The sequence below is a fragment of the Saccostrea echinata genome, unplaced genomic scaffold (genome assembly GCF_033153115.1).
Source record: "Saccostrea echinata isolate AGI-Se365-2 ecotype Australia unplaced genomic scaffold, CSIRO_AGI_Sech_v1 ptg000002l, whole genome shotgun sequence".
Classification (NCBI taxonomy): Eukaryota; Metazoa; Mollusca; class Bivalvia; order Ostreida; family Ostreidae; genus Saccostrea; species Saccostrea echinata.
This window is the reverse complement of record NW_026889751.1, coordinates 9,569,734-9,592,755: the sequence shown is the minus strand read 5'-3', so window position 1 is coordinate 9,592,755 and position 23,022 is coordinate 9,569,734. Positions and strand designations below refer to the sequence as shown.

General features: G+C 33.1%; 2 protein-coding genes across 2 annotated transcripts; both read left to right on the top strand.

Moving 5' to 3' along the window:
• Positions 1 to 4,547: 4,547 nt before the first annotated feature.
• On the top strand, positions 4,548 to 9,930 carry LOC133200144 (uncharacterized). Its single transcript, XM_061335901.1, has 2 exons — positions 4,548 to 4,772; positions 8,722 to 9,930. The coding sequence occupies exon 2, from the start codon at positions 8,774 to 8,776 to the stop codon at positions 9,875 to 9,877; it is 1,104 nt and encodes a 367-aa protein (XP_061191885.1). The 5' UTR covers positions 4,548 to 4,772; positions 8,722 to 8,773; the 3' UTR covers positions 9,878 to 9,930.
• Positions 9,931 to 13,437: 3,507 nt separating this feature from the next.
• On the top strand, positions 13,438 to 19,569 carry LOC133204184 (MAM and LDL-receptor class A domain-containing protein 1-like). Its single transcript, XM_061339935.1, has 9 exons — positions 13,438 to 13,504; positions 16,045 to 16,185; positions 16,514 to 16,609; positions 16,703 to 16,869; positions 16,976 to 17,042; positions 17,390 to 17,596; positions 17,696 to 17,955; positions 18,138 to 18,222; positions 18,485 to 19,569. The coding sequence occupies exons 1-9, from the start codon at positions 13,438 to 13,440 to the stop codon at positions 19,567 to 19,569; spliced, it is 2,175 nt and encodes a 724-aa protein (XP_061195919.1).
• Positions 19,570 to 23,022: the final 3,453 nt, after the last annotated feature.

Here is a 23,022-nt window from a genome sequence, read left to right as displayed (position 1 = left end):
TTACCTTGTTTTATCTACTGACAAACATACTGGATGGAAATTTATGGATGCCTCCTGAAGATTGGCCTTGGTTTATCTGTCTTGTGACATATGATAAAGTATGTAGTGATAAGTTCATGGAATCAATCACTTTGAACGTGCTAGATTGAAAACAAATTCCAAAGATAGGGATAATTCCAAAAAGAAAAAAAAACTGATATACAAACAATGAGGAATAAATGAAAAGAATCTGTTTTCAAAGAATTTGATGGACTTCACTTACTGGAAGTATAAAAGAGAATCTATTAAAACTCTGTAGGTTTAAATTAGCTTTTGATTTCCATTACATTGTTGTCCAGTGTTCCATTATGGAATATAAATACAGTAATTAAATATAATGAAGTATACTGTGGAGGAAACATCACATGAAATAGATGTGCATGAGTTTTACATGACAGATGTTGTCTGACAACAGGAGTTTGACATGATCGCAAAAAAATAATAATTCAGGGAATTTGTGTCTCTCACTTTATAAGAAAAAAAAAGAAAAGGGCGGAAGACCTGGAAAAGATGCAGATGGAGAAAGAAAAAAGTCGACCTTGACCTTTTAGCCTTGAAGTCAATAGGGTCTTGTAAAGAAATTCATTATCTTACGTTTCATTGCAAAAGCTTACAGAGAACTGAAGTTATCTGAAAATTATGTATACAGTATAGAATTTCTGACCTTGTTCTTTGACCTCAAAATCAATAGGGATTTTCTATGAATCATAATGATGAAAAGTAAAAAAAAATTCGTTTCAAAATCTCCGAGAACTGAAGTTATCACCAGGAAACTATTTTATGCAAGATTTATATTTTGGACCTTGGCTTTTTGAACGAAAAATCAATAGGCTCTTCTTTAAGTCATTTGGAGTTAAAAGATTTCATTGAAGAAGCTCAAGGACAACTAAAGTTAGCATCTGCAAACTTTTTTTTCGTTGCAATGTATGAATTTCTGACCTTGACCTTTGAACGTTTGACCTAGTCAGAGGGAGTTATAAAATTTCATTGAAAAGCTCAAAGAAAATTAAGTTGTCATCTGGAAACCATATTTGCAATGTATGAATTTCTGACTTGACCTTTGATCTTTTGAATTCAGGATCAATAGGGGTCTTTTAGGCCATAGGGAATTGTGATATAAAATTGCTAAAGCTCGGACTTCTTGAGATATCGTCCGGAAACAAGTGTTAGACATAGAAGTATGAATTTCTGATCTTCACCTTTGACCTTTAATTCATTAGGGGTTTTCTTTAAGATATCGATAGTTATGATATAAAATCTCATTGAAAAGGCTCAGAGAAAACGAAAATTATCTTCTTGAAACCATTTGTTGCAATATATGAATTTCTGACCTTTACCTTTGAACTTCTATATTGACAGATGTCTTTTTCATGCCATAAGGAGTTGTGATTGAAATTTCATTGCAAAAGCTCAAAGGCTTTTTGGGATATCGTCCAGAAAAGAAAGTGTTACACACAGACAGAATGACAGCTAGACGGACGGACAGACCAAAATGAAATATCTCCCACTTTCAGTGAAAAAAAAATCCTGATTTACCTGAAGATATGAATCGGGTTGCACATTGTTGGACACTTCTCATGGACAAACCGCTTTCTTTCTTTTATGACTTTTTCTCTTACCAACTTAAGGGGGTGGGTGTATTCCGTGTTTCTTGGGGGGATAGGATGGTAGCTTCTACGGTCCTTTTCTGGTTACTTTATTTTATAAATAGTAGTTCCTCTCTCCATCAGCTCTATATCGAAAGAGAGATAACTACAAGTATCTGTGGAGAATATTCGATACAATTCCTTTACAAGTCAATGCTTTGTAACAATGTGTCTCGAAAGCTTAAATATATTATATTTTTTCTCTATTTTTGCTCTATTATCTATTAGTATGATTAAAATTTAAAAGCTATTGATTAACTGTTATTTACTCATGGCCGTAGGAACCGGGGGGGGGGGCGGCAATAATTTTGCCGACATATAGATAACTATAGAAAATATAGCTACTATTATCTTGTGCCCCCTCAATAAAAACGTCTGATGAACTTTTTTTTTTTGCTTGTCATCAAGGTATTTTTGGTAGTTGATAGTGCCCCCCAACTGAAAATGTATGGCTGTGCCCCCCCCCCCCCCAACTGAAATTGCTTCCTACGGGCCTGTGACTATTTGTCACGTAAAGATAGTCAAAATATGACGCTACTCTGTCAGAAAGGCAAAGTTCCCATGCATTTTGAATTGATAGTGTAAAGTAGGTACTTTTTTGCACTACACTGTACCTGGTAAATCAATTTCCGTGAGCTGGAGGGGGATCAGTTTTATGCAACACAGAAATAAGACACCTCATACATGTAGCAGATAATTTTGGTAATTACCTGCGAAGCATTGGTTGTTCACCTCCAGGGTTCCAATTTTTCTAAAGATTACCATGTTTTGACTTCGTAAAAAAGCACATAGACCCGTAGATTCTCAGTTTTTTTTTTTTTTTTTTTTTTTTTTTTGCATCATTCAGTTTTCATTCGATTTTGAGGTTTGTTGGAAAATAGTAGTAATTTTTTTCCCTCTATTCCGGTAAAATTCTTTACAAGAATTAAGATGTGGGGATTGAGTGCCCCATTTCTTTCTCTTTCATACACCTTTTTTTTTTTGACATCCAAGACATGTATGTTTTGGAATGTTCTTAATCAGAGAGAGAGAGAGAGAGAGAGAGAGAGAGAGAGATGTGAACCCCCTGTCCAGACATCACCATGGAAATTTTTCTGTCTGGGAAGGAGGTGAACAAGTCTGGTGTTTCTTTGTTCATCTCAGTGCTTATTCTTTAATCTACTTTTTTGAATGATGATCAATAGAACAAAAAAATTCTCAACAATCATCGTCAACTCAATCAGCCTTTATCAAAGTGACGAATCGTCTTTCGTACAAAGAAGGGTAACTCACAATTGTCAGTTATAATACAATTTAAAACTGAAATAATAACTTAAATGTCTTGGGCACAGGGTTGTAGACACGGTTACGTAATGCCTCAAATTCCAATTAGCTGCACTCCGTTGAATACAAGGAGTGCGCTCGAGCAGGACTGCAGTGATTGTTTTTTAAACAAGACATCTGTTCTATCGGCTGAAAACGGAAGGAAGGGGGTGAGTTTAGCTCGGAGTTTGAACTGAATTTATTGATACCGAATAATTTTTAAAATGATCAATTCTATATTTTTAGAGATACATATCTTTAAATTCACATTTTTTTCTTTTGTCTTGTACGTTGTTTATTTCATTCTGGTCAACCATGTGACTCATGGAATGTTTGAGTATTTAGGATTGACAATCCTTTCATAGTTTATAAGGAACAGGTAAATATAAATCTGTTAAAAATTCAAGTGGATCTTAATATATATATATATATATATATATATATATATTTAGATTATAGTACCCCATTCGTTATTAACGCTTCAGAACACTCCTGTATGAATTCCTAGACCCCCCCCCCCCCGGTGGGGGACTATCATCCCCTGTTTAAATGGACATTATTGTTTATTTATGTATATCGTAAAGGTGCAGGGAAGTCTACATGTAGTTTAAACATGTACACGTATTCAGAGGCCCCCAGGGTTATTTTGTGGTGGAGGGATGGGACATTGTCGGCTAATTTCTAGACTGAAGTTTGACTAGAATATATCTATATATAAATGTAGCCTGTGCGAGTTTGCTTAGTAATCAGCTCCCACAGTATAGTCCTGTAAACGAAGAAAATCACATGACTAGCGGACTAAATGCAGTTAAATTGCTATTTTCATAGCGGAAAAAATAACTGGAGGTCATATATACAATTGTAAGGTGTTCACATTGCTTCTGTGATTAAAAAACGCGATCGAGCAATGTCCCGCATGAAAAAAAAATCGCAATATTTTTACATGACGAATCCTATCAAATTCTTGTCATTTTTTGATATTTTGCTATTTGTAGAGTCAGCGATCTATAATAGACAGTCCAGGAAATAAGTCTGAATCAATATAGCCAATCTTCCCTTTTCCATGAATATAACTTGGAGATGTCGTACACGTCCCTAATGTGCAGTATATGCTTAAGCCTAGTAATAGATGCAATGTAATACAACATTGCGTGCAATATTGCAATTATTTTTCGTAACCATTATGCAGTATAAAGGAAAGACATTACAGGGCAGGAAAATCAAATCTTTATGGTGGAAAAGTTGAATAAAAATATCTAAATAGAATAAATTAAAGTTGTGGTGTTTTAGGTTGAAAATGTGTATAAAAAAAAAAAAAAAAAAAAAAATCCTATTGGAGTTAACTTAAATAATCTTTTTTTTTTTAAAGATTAATCATGTATGCTAAATTCGAAATGGATAATGAACTATTTTTATCTAGGATTACATTTGTAAGAAGCGATATATTTAACACTCATTGACAGATTAATAACAATACATGTATTATTACAATTTATAATCACCCTTTCTACACAAGTTTCACAACTTATCAAATCTTATATGATCCGCCAGACGATTATTTCATATATTTTCTTAATTTTTCGGCAGACGATATATAACTGCAATGGAACATAACATATGACCAAACGATAGACAGAAATGATGTTTCAGCCTTTTTCATTGATTTTTGTGGAATCAGGAAGCAGATTTTCAGAGGAGGGGGAAATAGCAGACAATTGTGGTCTAGGGTCGACCGCCACTCCACCCCGGACAGGACAGAAAGGGATCTAACTATAACCATTGAAGGTAGGTGGCGGATTCAACAATTTGTGGCTCGATTTTAAATATACTTCAATTTTTTTTTCACAGATCGGAACAGTTGTCGCATCCAAGTTTCCTTTGATACTAACGAAAAATTTTATCATAACGAACTGTTAGCATGAAAAATGACCTTTATGCACCAATGATAAAAAAAACAGTGGATCTTTTTAACCGTTCGTGGGATTTTTCAGAGGTTCTGAAAGTAACACCCCAGCGGAGATTTATTTAAATGGTACTTATGAAGGGTGTCGTTGTCCTTGCATGTATCAAATATCTTGTTCCAATCTTTAAACCTATCTCCTCTGTTATATTCACGGTATATTTAATCCAAGGATTGTAAATTTGATGTATATCCGATATGCTTTGAAGTCTGGGAGTAGGGTGTCTATGTTTGGTGTAGAATTACCAATTGTAATTTTTTGTGTATTATTTACTGCTATATTATAAAATTTTATGTGTATAAGCGCTGAAATTTTAGATGAACAGCTTGACGTCTTCATAAGAGATTCATCTTAAAAATCCTTTAACAATGATTTTGTTTCAGAGAGAGAGAGAGAGAGAGAGGTGCAAAATTAATTAGACAAACAAGATCGTGTCTTGACTACAAGGCTACTTCCAAGTTCTGGAGTACAACAAGACTCATTGATTTTCCTCAGCTAATACAAAGCACAGCGTTCTTATCAGACAATACATGTATATTCCATCTATTATATCTTGCCATGATATTTCTTAATTAACTGAAAGTCCCCATAAAGATGGTTGTTCACGTAAGTGATAATATATTGGGGGTTTTTTTTATTGTAATACAATTTGATTTCATTTTAGATTTTCTTTTTTTTTCGACACGATATCTATTTTAACCAAAATTGAAGATTCAATACCCCATTCATGAGCAAAAAATTAGCACTCAAACAAACAGACATTGTAAAAACAATATAGCATTAGATTCGTGCATCTTTATATGATTCAAAGTTCTTTGGGGTCTCAAAAACGGTCTGTTAAAAGTAAACATTTTTACCCTCATTAGGTACAATAAAAATACATTTTTATGGAAATCGAATTTTCTTAATTCTTGCCTTAGATATCAATGCTTATTAGCATGAAATGAAATTGGAAGTGATCTGTGATATCTTGCAATTATGTCACATGCTTATTACACTATGTATTTTTCAAATAACAACTGAAGTTAATAGAGAACTAAAATACTGACGATTTTCAAAACTTGGTGAATGGACTACCATAAAATATCTTTAAATTCAAGATCAAAGTAAATAATTGGGTCATTATAAACTTTCAGAGATAACTAAATTGAATTATTTCAAGGAGATACCAAAATATGCATGATATGCAAAACTGTCTATACTGTTTGAAGCAGAAAATTCAAAGAAGCCAACAATCTCATCATTACCCACAGCAATTCCATAAAACCAAACACGTATTGATTTCTCTTTCGAGCGAGAGTGATCTTATACATGAAGTGCACATCTTATGTAATTTTTGGTACATATCGAGTTCATATCGCCACGGCATAAGTTGCGGCCCTGTAGGTTTCTTAATTAGGTTAGCACATTTCACCCATAAATCATTTCTTCCATCGATTGAGAATTACCAACTAGGATAATATAACATCGTAACCTTCACTGTTACATGTATTTAGTTATACGATTTCAGTGCCTGGGAAGGTCAAGCAACAGGTGGGGCCAATGGCCCCACTGTTCATAAAATGTTGGGGACATTTTGAAATTTAAGGGGCCGTGGGGAAATATATTGGGGCCATTCTAAAATAAATCATAGTACGATGCTATAGCATAATGCATATATCTCTGACAACAAAATTTAGGAAAATTAAAAAGAAAAATGCGATAGGAATTGACAAGTCATATGACATTGACTAGTGCAAATGATTTTTCCGTTTCTAAGAACTTCAGTCAATCGTCATCTAGATTCTAACCAACTAGTATTTCGAAAAAAATATATTTAAACCAAAAGCACCATTTTTTAACGATGCCGATTTAGAGATCACGGGACAGGCTAAAATAAGTGGACTTAGTTGAAAAGGTTTTTCATTGTAAGTATATAAATTTTCCATGTGCGTGACTTTCGTAAAGCTGTGGTCAACCATCGAAAACGACTTGACACTTACGAATCGAACAACATTAAAAAAAAAACTGTTTCTTTGCCAGTGGATGTCAATATGCCGGATGATGGTTCCGATTTTATTATATAATACATTACAGATTCCATCTAACTTCGATGAAGAATACAGATAGTGCGGACTGCGATGAACTTACAAAGTAATTAAATATGCATACCCGCATTTTGCGGGGCGCGCCGCGTGGCGCTGCGCACCATTATTTCATTCAAACTTCCCAGGCCCTGCGATTTGTCAAAATATCTTGGAATAATTTTCAATGTATTGTTTTGGCGCCGAAAAGACGAATATGGGATCAGTGGTGACTAAAATGAAGTTCCGAAATAGAGCAATTGAATCTACATGGATGATATTTCAAAACATAAACTAGAGGTACTGTGAGCACTGGGCTCACAAAATGATACCCCCCACCCCACCCCCAGCGTGAGTATAATGGCAAAGCCCATTTTTGCCATTGGAAACGCCAAATGATTGTTCGATCAGAACATAAATTAAAAGATTCTGTGAAAGACTCGTTAAACTTCATTTTGTGCTATATATTTTGTGCTATAAGAGGAGTTCTGGATAAGAGATGGATATCCGTATATTATATAGAAGGATGGGAATTTTCAATTTTTGCTATTTTAGACCCTAAATATCCATCCGACCAGAACATAAAATAGGAGGTGCACAATGACACAATGTAATAAAGATTCTGTAAAAGTGTCATTAAAATTTATTCAGTGATATAGGAGGAGTTCCGTATAAAAGATGGATACACTCAATATCATAGAAAGAATGGCATTGTCCGTGTTTTGTTATGGAAACCCCAAGTATCTTTCCGATCAGAACATAAAATAGAAGGTGCATAATGGCACTTTGTAATAAAGAATTATCTGTGAAAGTCTAATTAAATTTTATTCAGTGGTATAAGAGGAGTTGTAGATAAAAGATGGGTACCCCCAAATGTTATAGAAAGAATGGCGGTGTCCATGTTTTCCTATGGTAAATCCCAAATAATAGGAAGTGCACAATGGGACTACGTAATGAAGATTCCGTGAGAGTCTCATTAAGGTATAAGAGGAGTTGCAGATAAAAAAAAACTTTAAAAAGGGAGGGGGTACCTTGTAAATCAACCCACAGCTAGTGTCCTAACAATGAATAATTTTTCTTCTGATGCTTTTGATATTGATTATTACTTTGCAGTTGCCCGTTATTTTAAAGCTTTAACATAGCAAGACTAAAGAATTTCAATTTCTGCACAATTATATACATACATGTGTATTTTCCGAGAGTACAGCTCTTGATACAAAATGATGTTTTGCTTTAGGACATCTTGCGCGCCAAAATAATTTTGACGAGACTCCAAACAAATCAGAAAATGAACCTAGAGAGTTTGCATCGATTAGAAAATTTCTAAAGCTATGAAACTATACGATGGCAACTTTTTTAACATTTAGACGGATGCATTTATACATTTGTTAAGTTTTGATTAACTGACGGACATTTTCATTAAAAAAAAGGGTTGAATGCAAAAAATATATGCCGATCGAAATTCTCAGTCTGTGATCCTGTTTCCATACTGAGGGACATTTTGTAGCCTGTTGGAACAGTTGCACAACAATTTTACGTACACTGTTCCTTTGATCTCTAAAGTGACACTACATCTGACTACAGCGGTTTTATATGATTACCTGTATTGCAGAGCAGCTTTATAATGTATTCAAGTTTGGGAATATTTCTTCCTTTTTTAAACGAACTTATCATAGTGGTAAAGTCATGTTTATTTCTGTATTGTTTTAGATTGATCCACGACATGTAAGGTTATCAGCCCAATATTGTTGAATAGATTAGCATGAGCGGTCAATCCGACACCTATGTAAGAGAAATGGTGAGACACGTCATACAAAACATGGAGGACTTTCAGCATAGCCTTGATTCCATGGTCAAAGATCTTCAATGTCTCATTCACGACATCGACACGGTTACCACGGAGATTCAGGCGAGAATCGACCGGAAGTCTGCAACACGCTGTAACCATCCTAGTGATGCTGAATGTCCACGTCGTGAAGACGCTTTGCAGAAACTTCTGGACAATGTCCGAACTGTGGACGAATCTCCCGATCTCGACTTGTCGTATCTTCAAATTACCTCGTCATATCAGCGACCAAAGTGGGGAAGATCTCTGTCGTTTCCAGTATCCTCATTTACGCTTTCATCCATAGTAAATCCGAAGGAGGAATTTTGGGACGACCGTAACGCTACAAGTTTTGTCTGTGACATTCCTAATTTCGATGCTAGACAAGTATCAAAAGTAAGAACTACGAGTTGCACTGCGCAATTAAAAGATTCTGCTAAAATTAAAACCATTCCAGAATTTAAAAGTTCATACTCTACCATTGATAGACAAAGCTCTGCATCAAGTTCAAGCGGTACCTATAAAGAAATAACCTCCATTAAAAGGTCAATTTCAGTTTTTGAGAATGCTCAGAATGAAATGGTGGAAGCAACGACACAGACAAGTTTCTCATTGGACACTTTTGATACATCGACTGTTGATTTTAACAGTGAGGTTTTTTATAACGATGCGCCAGAACCACCTTCCTACACAGGTTCGTATGAACGTGAAATGGAAACAGAACTTGAAAACTTATTCGAATCTCTTCATCAGTCATGTGACCCTGACGTCAATGATTGGGTCATGGAAACCGGAAATTCTACTCTTTCTAGTGATGGCGATACAGAGCTTGATCAGGACTTGAATACCTGGGTGTCTTTCACTTTATCTAATGCTGCACAATCTTCTGAGAGTTCTGAAAGCAGTTTTTCTGCATCGGAATCGGACATCATAAACCACAATACCAAAGCAACCAACGTGTATGGCAATCTGATATTTTCTGATAATCTAGTCATCAATCCAAGTAAATCTCGAGAAGTTATCAAACGATTAGAAGTTTGACAGAGGTTTAATCTGACTATAGATTGTTAATAAAAAAATGTCATTATGTTACATTTTCTCTCTTTTTTTTAATTTTATTTTTATCATTCGTTTATTTTATAATTTGCTTGTTTATTTTTTTTATTTTATTTTATTTTTTGTTTTTGTTTGTTTGTTTGTTTGTTTTTGAGAATGCTTTCACTTACATGATTGACGACAGACACATTCTTTGTAAAGTTAAAAAAGTAGTAAGATAAATTATAGATCTTGAGAATTAGATTTAGAAGTATACACATCAGAATACTAGTAAACTCACAAACCCAGATCCCACAACGTCAATTTAAACAGCAAAGCCATTCTAGCGGCAAAGGGCAGTAACTCCATTTGAAACATTGGTCTTGTTTTCAAACAAACTTGCATTTCTTTCACCTTAAACTGACCAGATGATAAGTTAAAACAATATAAAAACGATATCTCAGTATTCAGTTAAAAGATAAATTACCAAGTAAACCGACATTTATAATTTTTATCAGTTTAACGAAAACAGCTTGCTTTTTGCCAGCGATCACGTTGACATAATATCGATAAACATGTTTACAGCCCAGATAGATAAAGAAATCGACATACTTTTACGTTCACTTACTGACTTTCATTCATTTTTACGGAGAAGGAATCAGGTTCAATCTCAAAGGATATTTTTGGAATAGGGTTAAAGATATTATTAAATAATGTGTTTATTTTCATAAATAATTTTATTTTAAAAATTGAAATGACTGACTTTTCTGGACTTGTTTTATTAGATTTTTTTTTACAATATTCATTTAGTAAGAGCAAATATTTACTCTTAAACATCTTTTGCAAATTATATATATATATATATATATATATATATATATATATATATATATATATATATATATATATATATATATATATATATATATTTGTAAATTTTCTCTAGATAAAAAGTTATAAAAAATGTTGCTTAAAATAATTAAGATTTAATATTGGTCTTTCAATACTGGAACATATTTTAAAAGAAATATTTATCCATTAAATAATTTTTTTGTGTGTATCATTCCTCCCTAAGATTACAGACATAATTACAATGAAAAGTAAAGAAAAACATAAAATAATATTTCGAGATTATAAAATAAAAAACTCAAAATGCGTCGACTATATACCAAGCTACATAGTTGATTGGCATGAAAAGGTTCCTCTTATCCATACTACGTGTATTGATTAGATGTAAAATGATGTATGAGAAACAAATTAGTACGTACATGTATACATGGATGTATAAGCTCTTTGTAAAGACTAAAACCAATTCCGGTCCTATAGGTCCATGCTATATTTATAACGACGTGATCTTTTCTATACATGTAAGCTTGATAAGTTTTCCTAAATATATACAGTTTTTTTTTAATTTGTCCCTACCCATCATATTCCTACACTATTTGTTTGTTTTGTATTTTGACAAGGTGTTGTATTTTTTTATGCATTTCATTTATCAGTACAAATCTTCATCACGATAAGTTTATGTAATAACGCAGTTTACATGTCGAAAGGACAGTGCTGCACAAAATACAGATTACAAATGTTCATGAAGTGCAAGTTACATTTTTTAGCCAATAACATCTAAGATCTACATGCTAAATGAAAGTAAGCTTACTAAAGCAGGTATAAGTCCTCACGTTCAACTACGCTTCAACAAATTACATGTACTTACATATACATTTTATATGTAGAATATAGAAGAAATTTGTCAATGCGATTTTAATTTCATAGCAAGATATCCGTCCTTACTTTTTTAATGAACCCTTAATGTAATATTTCAAGCTAAGTACGACTAGTAACTAGTAAATATATAGCGATAAGAAATCAAATCAGTTTTTTTTTTTTAGCAATACCCTATTCCTCACAAATACCAAAAATTGTGAAGAAATAAAGATTACTAGGTTTATATACTAGTAGTTTATAATATATCTACAACTTTATGATGCAATATGATGATCAACTGAATCTCGCAGTTGTTTTGGCACTGCTGTGGTGCTACAGTGCTTAGCTTCAATATTGAGGGTATGCATAAACCGATTTATCTGTACTAAGAAATGACTCCTCTGAAGTCCACGAACACTGCGGCATTTGGACTACTTTTCTGCATTACATTTTCAAAATTTCTTTGTCCGATGTAAAAATACAAATTGTAAACATACTTGATTTCCACAAAAAGCTACTGGTTCATCGATAAGTGTGATTAAAATAAAATCACGTGCGGGGCGGGAGAAAGAAAAGAGAAATAGGCGGGGCTTGTAGCACTTGAATTTACGGAATTAAGAGCATGTAAATATCAGAAATTAACTGTCAGATTTTTTGGTTTTATGATGATGAACAAGCAATTGGCTTGCGTGATAATTTTATGCATAAACGCCTTCGGCGTTTATGCAAATTATTGCGCAAGCCAATTGCTTGATCACATCATGAAACCAAATAAGTTTTACGTTGTTAATGGTTTTGCTTTGTTATAATACACGTATTTGCATTCTCTATCTTTAAAAAAAAATACAAAGTGAAGCCCGATGGTTTAGCAAATTGAAAAGGCTTTGAATCCTCAAAAATATATTTGAAGTGGAATCACACAAAATAAGACATTTTCATGATCCATGATATAATTATAATTAGAGGGTGAGAATAGAATAATGCTTTATTAGTCCCCTACCGGTGAAACCGGAGGGGACTATAGGTTTCCTCTGAGTCTGTCCGTCCGTCTGTCTGTCTGTCTGTCTGTCCCACTTGGTTTTCCGCACTTTTTTCCTAAACGCCTGCAGATATTGAGCTGACTTTTGGTATATGAGTGTATCTTGATGAGTTACAGATCAAGTTTGCATTTCGTCCCGCTTCATTCATTTTTGACAGAATTATGGCATTTTCAATTCTTAACGGGAACCAGATTACAATTGCCGGTAGGGGACTAGTATTGCTAATGCAATACTCTCAGAATGCTTGTTTTACTGAGGGAGAAGATTGGACTGTGAGGGGCCGACCCCACATAATCCACCCATTTTTTCGTTAATTTGAAAGTACCACGTATTTTTGCCTCCAATACTTTACAATATTAAAGATTTAATATATTTTGAAAATTTTTAAATAGGGTTCAAAAAGCGTTATATCCCTCCTTTCCTTCCTCCATGTCATGTCATCCATTTTCTCACTTTTTTCCTACCCTAATAAATTATCAAAGTCATTAAAATTATTATTTCATCTGGTCAAGGCTGGTTTACTATAAGCCCCGCTTCACTATCCCTTCAAATTTAAAGACACTCCTCCATTCAAACCGAGAACGGCCAGATAAGCTTGGGAACTTGGCACTTTGGTCTCCCCGACTTCAGTCATGGGGACGTGGCGGCGATAGGAGGGGGATACCGCGTAATCTGTTGGTACAGCCGCCCCTTACGCGTCATTTTTTTAAGGACCAGATCACTTGTTGTTATCTCATTAAACAAATACTCAAATATTGATGTGATAACTCATTAAAACTGACTCCTATTGAGAACAGCAGGGGCTGTACAAATCTAGCAGGGATGTGGTCATTTGGAAGTACATTATTCCTGGTAGTAATCTTTGTTCTTGACCACACTGTATCTGCAGGTAAGTCTAAACAGCTTATTATTTGGGATTTATTTTTTGGGAGGAAAATGCTCTCTTTTAAAAATTATGAATTCATTACCTCATTTAACATTAAAACTTCGATTAGATTCCATTCTCTTTTAGAAGAATATTTCTTAATTATCATATCCTTATGTGATCTTTGAATTTTCAGATGATATAACCAAAAATATATGTACGTTTAAAAGTAAATTCCTCTTGAGTTGATAGATTCTTCCGTTTTCAATGCTTCAAAAAAATTTTAAGATTAAAAATGAAAGATTAAAGATCTGATATATCAAAGTTCCTATACAGCAAGAATTAATCTTGTCATTTATCGTTTTGCATAATTAATTTTCTTTCACATCCATTTATTTCATAAATGAAGATTTGCGATGCCCATTCATGGCACGATTCAAAGTGATAAGCTCGACTTAGTGAATCGTACGATTTAGTTGTAAAATTTTATCAATGGGCTGACCTTTGACCAGTGCCAATTTGATCAGCCTAACGTATAGTAAATACAAATTCACCTCGTACAAAAACATATCATCTTCGGATCGAAACCCCTTGGTCAGTGAAGATGAAAACATGCAAGAACTTGACAAAAATGTATAATGATAAAATATTTCCAATAGGTTATCTTAAAAAAAAAATGATATGCTCTATTAGATAAATATTTTTGTGGGTATAAGTACAATGTACTGGTTTGAATAGTGTATAAAGCGTTCTAGCAGTGCAAATTTTGTTAGGGATTTTCCTCTTTTTTATTTATCAATTGTCACTTGGGTTAATGAATAATATTTTCAATAATGGCAATTTAATGTAAAATGTATATTGTACGTAAGCCCCATTGGCACTAAACTGTTCTAGAATGACAAGTTATCACACTCTGCCTTGAAATATTTGTTCAGCATGCAAAAGTAAAAACATGCCCGCTTCATAAAATAAATGTTTTCGGTTGAAAGTGGTTGGAACTCCACTTTCCTTAGTTTATTTTCCATTGATTAATTTTACATATAGTCAATAGTTGATGTGATAAGGGTTACCCTTGTCGTACACCTGCTACTGATTAAACGATTTTTTAATCATTATTCATTAAAAAGGTGAATTTATATGATGATAAAGGACATCTTGTGAAATCAAAAGTCCTTAAAAACATGGTTTTTAGACGTACTGGAACTTTCACTTAGAAGTCAATAAACATATTCCCATAATGTTGAGTGGATACATGGTGCATGCAATATTCAAGCGTTAATGAGAAAACAGTTAAAGAAGGAAGAAAGGGTTATCAAATTACACAAAAATCAAACTAGCCAGGTCTTAAAACTTGTGTTCTCAATTTCCGTCCATGTACCAAAATCATTTCAAATTCTGTTTTTGATCTTGTTGAAAATGTCTTTTGAAAGTGAATGTGGACGTTACTTGAAATTTAAGAAATTTTACAAAAATTATTGAAATAATTATTCTGATAGATCATTATCCACTATATAACAATTTATTCAATCTATTCAGAATACGAATACATATACATGATCATACATGTAGTAGTTTACCAGTCAATCAAGATTTTTTTTTATATCAAGGATATCAATCAACGAACGACTGAATCTTGTATTTCAAGACAACTTAAAGTGTCATAAACGTAGATTTTAAAAAATAAATAATATAATTTTGTACTATTTTTCTGCAAAGCATAAAGAGCCACACCTTTGATTTACGCGTTAGTTTATCATATTGATTGTAAATAAGTACTCCAAGTTAGAAGTGACTTTAATGATAAAGGGCATCTTAAGTGACGTAAAGTTCTTGTACGGTACAAGGGCATTTTATCATGTTCACATTGAAGTGCATTAATGTATCATCACTGAACTTTTTTTGAACTGTCGAACCATAATGCATCATCTTATTGCAAATCAGATGTCAAGGTTGTACAATGTGGAACTGCTTTTAAAGGTTTTAGTGGCTCAACAGTGTACTATATCTCTTAGGATGAAGATTTTTATTTATGCCAAGGGCATCAATGAATGAATGACCAAATCATGTATTTCAAGTGCATTGTGAGTAGTTGTTTTAGTTAGAACAATTTTCACAGCGTCTAGGTGAAGAAAAATCCGATCACTTAAAAAAAAAGAAAGAAATTAAGCCACTTGCCCAACGATAGCCGAGAGTAAACAAACATGCCTACATACATGTACGTAATACTGGTGTAACAAAAAAAGGGAAAAAATTATCTATTTTAGAAAAATAAATAATAAAAATTAGTATGTTCTGCAACTTTCTTTCATCCACTTGTAAGGTAATTGACCTTGTACTATATAAATATCTACTGTTTGTTTCGGGTCATCGCATCGATTTGGATTACTTTAATTGATAAAAGTTACTGCAGTTGTATAACAGTTATCAACTTTATCAGATAAGTAACCAACAGAAACTTATCTGGGCCACAGGACGCTGACGTCAAAAGTACTGCAAAGTTACTTAAGTTTGCAAAGACAATATGAAACAAATTATGCATATCTTGCATGTCGTTAAAATTTCAGTATTACCCCCATCATGCACATTTGATGATGGCTGGTGTCAATGGCGACCTCAGAACAGCGCACAAGGTTTCCAATGGCATCTCGGGAACGGGTCAACGCCAGATAGATCTTCCGGGCCAGTCGGGGACCACACAACAAAATGTAAATCAGAATTTTGTAGACGCCTACCCTGTATATAGCATGAAATGACCAATGTGCATTTTCCATTTTAAAAAAAAAAAGCAATCTTAAAGTTTGCAGATGAAAATTTAAAAAGAAAACGCAAAAGTTCATAGATTTAAGGAAAAAAAAAACATCTGAAGCAATTGTCTGCATTAATGTTGACAATAACTGTTTCCAGAATGAAAGATTGATTTAGTCAAAATTCTTCCATTTTATCATAATTTGCATACTTGAAAAGAAATCATTGTTAAGTTTTATTCAGAAGTTGAGTTATTTTACATTTTGAAACACAAGATCTACCTTGCAGTCAGGAATGGCAGTTACATCTTTATCAAGGGAATAGAAGCCCACAGGAACAAATCAATCAAAGCTGTCGTAGAGGCGAACATTGACGTAACTTCCGGTAAATAAAATGAATTCTTTCACTAACAATTGAAAAAAAAGAAATTCTAAAAAAAAAAAAAATTCAAGCAACTAAATGGATTTTTTTCTAAAGATCTGCAAGTATCCTTCTGGTATTTTATGAATGGAGTTGGTATTGGTATATTAACTTTAAATAAAATGGAGGGTGATGGGTCAAAGACAGAACTTTGGAGAAAAGAAGGAAGGCAAAACCGAGGATGGAATCAAGCAACAATTAGTTTACCTCGAGGAAGTTTTGTGGTAATGATATTTTTAGTACCGACATTCTTAATAAATATCTTGAATTCTTCTCGAATTCATTTATTTTTTCAAAGATTTGGATAAAATTAATCTTTATTCTTTGTAGCTAAGTTTTGAGGCATCTGCGCGTTTATTTTATGGAAGTGACTTGGCTGTTGATGACATAGAAATCAGTGAGTATTTAAGTACCAGTCCATATAAAAATCAGACAAAATGGGTATGGATCATAGTGCAAGAGAAATCTATGTGTGGAAAATCATTGAATTCTGAGAGCCTTCGTGTATCACCTTTTGTCTGATTTTTTATATGGACTGGTATATATAAAGTGCAGTATCATTGCTCTCGTGGATGGATTGTAAGGTTTGAAAAAAAATGTGTGCATTAGACTTGTTTGACACATTGAATTCAGAGTAGACAATATAAACAGCGATTATTCTTATTAAGTAAAACTTTTGTCGACCAAAACTTAGATTTTTTTTAAAATGTCTCGACCTAAAATTGATTTTTGCTTCTTTGTTAGCACCAATCCAGACCACAACAAATCCTCCTCCGTCAACATTACCGCCTGCCATGGAACTTCCGTTTCATTGCGACTTTGATTTTGAATCCGGGCGGTGTGACTTGAAGCTTATACCCTCTCTAGGAAATACTGTTGGCTGGAATATAACTTCTGGATCTGTTTTATATAAAGGCAGAACACTAGTATCTGGCGACATTTCTGGAAAAGGTGAGTAATTTGCATAATGTTTTAGAATGAAAGGTAAACATTCAAATATATTTTATATAGTAATGTTAGAAAAATAAACAATTTTTACTTGATATATAGGTAAATACTTAATTTTAAATAACTGGAACTTGGGCGAAAATGGTGACGCGGCACAAATCATCTCCCCTGTTTTTGAAAACACTGGCGCTGCCTGTTTGAGCTTTTACCTGTATTTAGCAACAGCTACAAGTGGAACGCTATCCGTCTACCAGAAATTGCTTCCCTCAATGGAACTTGTCTTGTTACATGAAGCTTCATATATAGATCCGCCTGGCTGGAAGCTTTTGATGTTTACCCTGAAGGGATCTCCCTACTTTCAGGTTTATACTCTTTCAGAGAGGAAATATAGATGAAAAGTTCTTTCAGTGAATAGAATATGTCGACAAATTTGTTAATGAAGAGTAATTGATGGTTTTATCCTTTGATAAACTCAATAGATGGTCTTTAATGGTTACATTTTGATATACTTTTTTAATCATGATGATGTATGAATATTTCGCAGATTATTATGGAGGGTTCTTACGCAGATTCGAGATACTATGGTTCCGTAATAGGCGTTGATGACGTCACAATTCAAAATGGAGAATGTAAATACATTAAATCATTGAATCAAAATAATTATTTTCATTTTTTTAATATCGTTAAATTTTCGCGTCTTCAGTAAAGTCGAGAATTTGCTTAGCAGTAAATATTTTTCAAGTATGATCATTTACAACATCAAACACATGTTTGATATTTGTTGGATATCAACACATGCGATTGCCCACCAAAGAAAAAATAAACTCTTGCGAATTTAAACCTCAATACAGCATGTCACTTTATATCACAAATATTCAATATTTTCAAAAGGTGTGCTTACTACGACTCCAACAGCAAAGACAACGTCACCAAAACCATCAACAACAGTCTCAACAACACAGGTTGGTATATCATCTACATCGAAGAAAACACAAAGTTCATCAACTCTCTCATCGACGTCATCGAACTTGGATGTGTCGTCTCAATATTCCACTCGGACATCTACAATGACTACTAAACTAACAACAAAAGGTCATACATCTTCATCTTACAAACCAGATACAACAATTAACCCTTCAGAACTATCATCATTGGTAACAAATTCTCAAAGAACAACGAAATCGTCATCACATCAACCATGGCTTTCATCAATTCAGACTTCTAAATCATCTACTTTGTCATCAAGTGTGGCAACAACAGAAAAGGAGGCTGTCTTCATTTCATCAAAATCCTCATCTCCATCATCACTTCAAACATACATTCCATCAATGACAAATTCATCGTTATCTAGCAAACAAACAACTACTCTCTTGACAACGAAACCTACAAGTAACACATCTGTCACCATGACAAGGATATCATCACGTTCACCGTCAGTCACATCCAACATGGCAAAGCCAACATCACAAAAATCAAATTCATCAACTTCATCGCCACCATCAACAGGTTCTACATCTGTAATTCTATCAACACTTATAACGGATGTCTCAACATTTACTTTCCAGTCATCCATGTCGTCGATTACAACGGGGAAGTCCGAAAGGAGCACATTAGGAAAACACACCACGCAACATACATCATCGTCAACGTCTGATATCCCGGGAATGAAAACTTTGACTGGTTCACATACAACCAGTTCAACAACATCTTCACTTCCTGCTTCAACAAACGAAGCGAAATTAGCGGGAAGAGAGACTACAGCCATTGTTCTTGGCGTTTGCATACATGTACCTATCATAGCATTAGTAATATTGTCGGTTATTGTGCTTATATGTAAAAAGGACCATTCAATACATAAATCAGCGCAAATCAAGTCAAAAGTTGGTCCTTACAAAGTAGAAAAATGTGCTAATGCTGACACTATTGAATTAGATGATCATGTTTCTATAAAGGGTTTTCGAAAGTTAGAAACATGACCCTAGTAGCATAATATGGAGATGAGGATCTCATTTGCCATAATAAAACGTTTTCTTTTGTTTAAAATTCATAAGAGGTGATGCACATTGTTTTTTTAAATACATGTACAATTATATGTATTCATATTTATTACTTCTATTAAAATATCCAATAAAGCCGTTACCTATTTTATGTATGAATAATTAGATGATGATTTTGGAGAAAATGGCATAGAAGGTTTTGTTTAAAATTCATAAGAGGTGATGCACATTGTTTTTTTAAATACATGTACAATTATATGTATTCATATTTATTACTTCTATTAAAATATCCAATAAAGCCGTTACCTATTTTATGTATGAATAATTAGATTATGATTTTGGAGAAAATGGCATAGAAGGTTTTTTTTTAATAAAAGATGGATGGAAGCAAGAAAAAAAAAAGATCGCTGCTGCGTACATGTGTTGAAAAAGCGTATTTTTTAAAAATCAAAATAACACTCTCTTATTTATTATGCTCTGCTTCATTTAAAATTTGATTTTTTTTTTACTTTCCAGTGAAATCTTTTTAATTTTTTCCATGACATACCGTAAATTTTTAAATGTCTTAGATTATTAGATTTATAACAAGAAAGATAACTGAGGAATGATGACATTTATATTACTTCAAATCGTAAGTTATGTCTCTTCAGTTTTGTATAATGATTTTTTTCTCCATAGCGTGTAAATATATATATATATATATATATATATATATATATATATATATATATATATATATATATATATATATATATATATATATATATATATATATATATATATATATATATATTCATAGCCGTAGGAACCTTTTGTTTTATTTGTCAAGGGAATTTTAGTGGTTGATAGTGCTCCCTCAGCTGAAAATGTATGGCTGTGCCCCCCGCCCCCCCCCCCCCCAACTGAAATAGCTTCCAACGGGCCTGATATATATATATATATATATATATATATATATATATATATATATATATATATATATATATATATATATATATATATATATATATATCTTCATGCATGTACCTGTATGAAGTTTTTCGAAAGTCATAGGTCATTACGTGACCTTATCACACAGCACAGTAATACATACATAAATAGACTTACTCTACTCTGCAATATAGCATTTTTTCATGTACAAAAATATACAAAATACGGAAGTAAAATAATGACCATTTTATTTACAATGTAATCGAGTATTTAATAAAGTAACTTTGAAGATATATCATACACTTTACTTCGTGAATTCGGGGACATTTTTGCGAGCATTTTCAATTACTTAAGTTCTGATTTTCAGAACCTGTGGATCATACTACCTTAAAATCGAAGTTGTGTACAAAACGTGCACTCAGTTAGCAGATATGTAGCAAATGTGATCATATTGATAAATAAATTTTTAGTACAAAGAATTCTTTGAATTTCCATTTCTTCGTACTAAAGATATCTACCGGTAGAAGAAAAGAAGACTTATTTATTTTTTCATTAAGTTTAATAAAGATATTAAAAATGCACGTGAAAAGATTTGAATTTTTATTTGAGCGATGGGTTTTCAATTTCGTGAAAAGAAAATATGAATATGTTCATTCTCATGGCACACCGGTCACCCTATCGTCAGGAGCAACTGATTGTTCTCGAGTGCGAGCTTCTACACTACTCTTCCTGTACTATGACCTTGTCAAAAATTACACACTTTGGAAACCTATGAAATTGACCTTGCCACATTGACCCAGTGACCTCGGATCATAATCTTCATCTTGAACGTCAACCGTTTGTGCAGAGTACTTATAAAGTTCTTACGTTCTTTACAAGTTAAATCTCGAAGTTATACAACTCTAAAGTCTGTGACCTTGCCCTTGTAAAGAAAATTAGTTTAGAGTACTGACACATCCTCTTGTCATCTGCAATTTTTGTACCATGCATGTGCTTGATTACATAGTTGTGGTAATCACACGAAGCGGAGAGGATAGGCAGACAGACAGACATATAGACAAGCGGGCATGGTGATATCATTGCTCGGTACGTCTCTAAACTTTGCGTATCTCAATACAAAAACTAGTAAGCAGCAATATGACAAGATTATGGAATTCAACATTCCGTATACTAGTATACGGTGTGTCATATGCATTGGCAGAATTGGTTTGTTCGTCTATATCAATTTAAAAATAATTACGCCTGTTTTCAAATTCGATTTTTTTGTTCATTTTAATATACTTCCATCTCAAAGTGTATTGTTCAACGGAAATTTAAAAAACTTATATCCGGATTTGTTGTTTTATATTGTTGAAGCACGTTCTATGATTAAATTTTAGTTCAATTATTTTCAGAGAAACGAGTGCTTGTGTAATAACAAAGACTTTCTCTATTAAATTTTCGGTAGTTATTTCACATATACATCGCTTTATGTCACACTGAATGCAGGCTTTTAAACACGCCTTACAAAATTTTTCATCGATGTAAGATTTATATTGAACACGGCTTTTTCTATTCGCCGTATCTCAACCTTACACGGAACGATTCGTTATCGCGCTTTTGGTAAATATTCTGTTTCTGGTGAGGTGAGGGAAATATATTGAAACCATTTCAGACCTCAAACAAACATTTTGGGGGTTGTAATTGAAAGCAATACAAAAAGACAGACAATGTGCAGTTTGGGATTGACAAAAATTCAAAAGGGGTACGTCTTTGTTAAAAGGGGCTTCTCATTTCAATGAATTTCTGAAGGTTTATGTCAAACGTCGTTTAACACGAATCGGAAATCTCATTCAATCTGTGTTTTCCCTTGTATACAATTCCGTTGTGAAGGAGAGTGATAGAGGAAAACAAACTTTACCCTTGTGAGGCGGAACTGAGATTTTAACAGTATTTCTGTTGGATGTTTCACTTATCTCGAAAATGAAGGATGCGAAATAGATTTTTGAGATTCATTAGCTTTAAAAAAAGGTAAGTATATACAAAAAAGGATAATTATTACCATGCATACTATAAAAAATCTTTTAAAAAAGTAAATTTATTGGAAAAGGTTAATTATTACCATACATACTAAAAACAATGCTTCATATTTATACTTAAAAAGATTGAAGTGGGTCGTTAATAATTTCAGTTTAATCTAAATTTTCAAGGTAGATCAATTGAAAGGTAAATAATCTAGATGTACATATTTGGTACCAACTTAATATTTCCAGTGGAGGTACTCTAAATCTGGAAATACGTTAAAAAATGACAAAGATTAAGAATCAGTCAAAATGTTTTGGGAAATCATTTTATTTTTTAGTATACACATGCATGTAAAATTCAATCTAGTTTCTATGGGATCTTTTTTCTTACTTTTCTAAGATACATATGTATGCTATACATTCAGTCTGCTTCGAGCAAAGGTCTATGAAATAAATTGATTTAAAAGGGCGTGCTACTTTTTATAGCACCATATAAAAA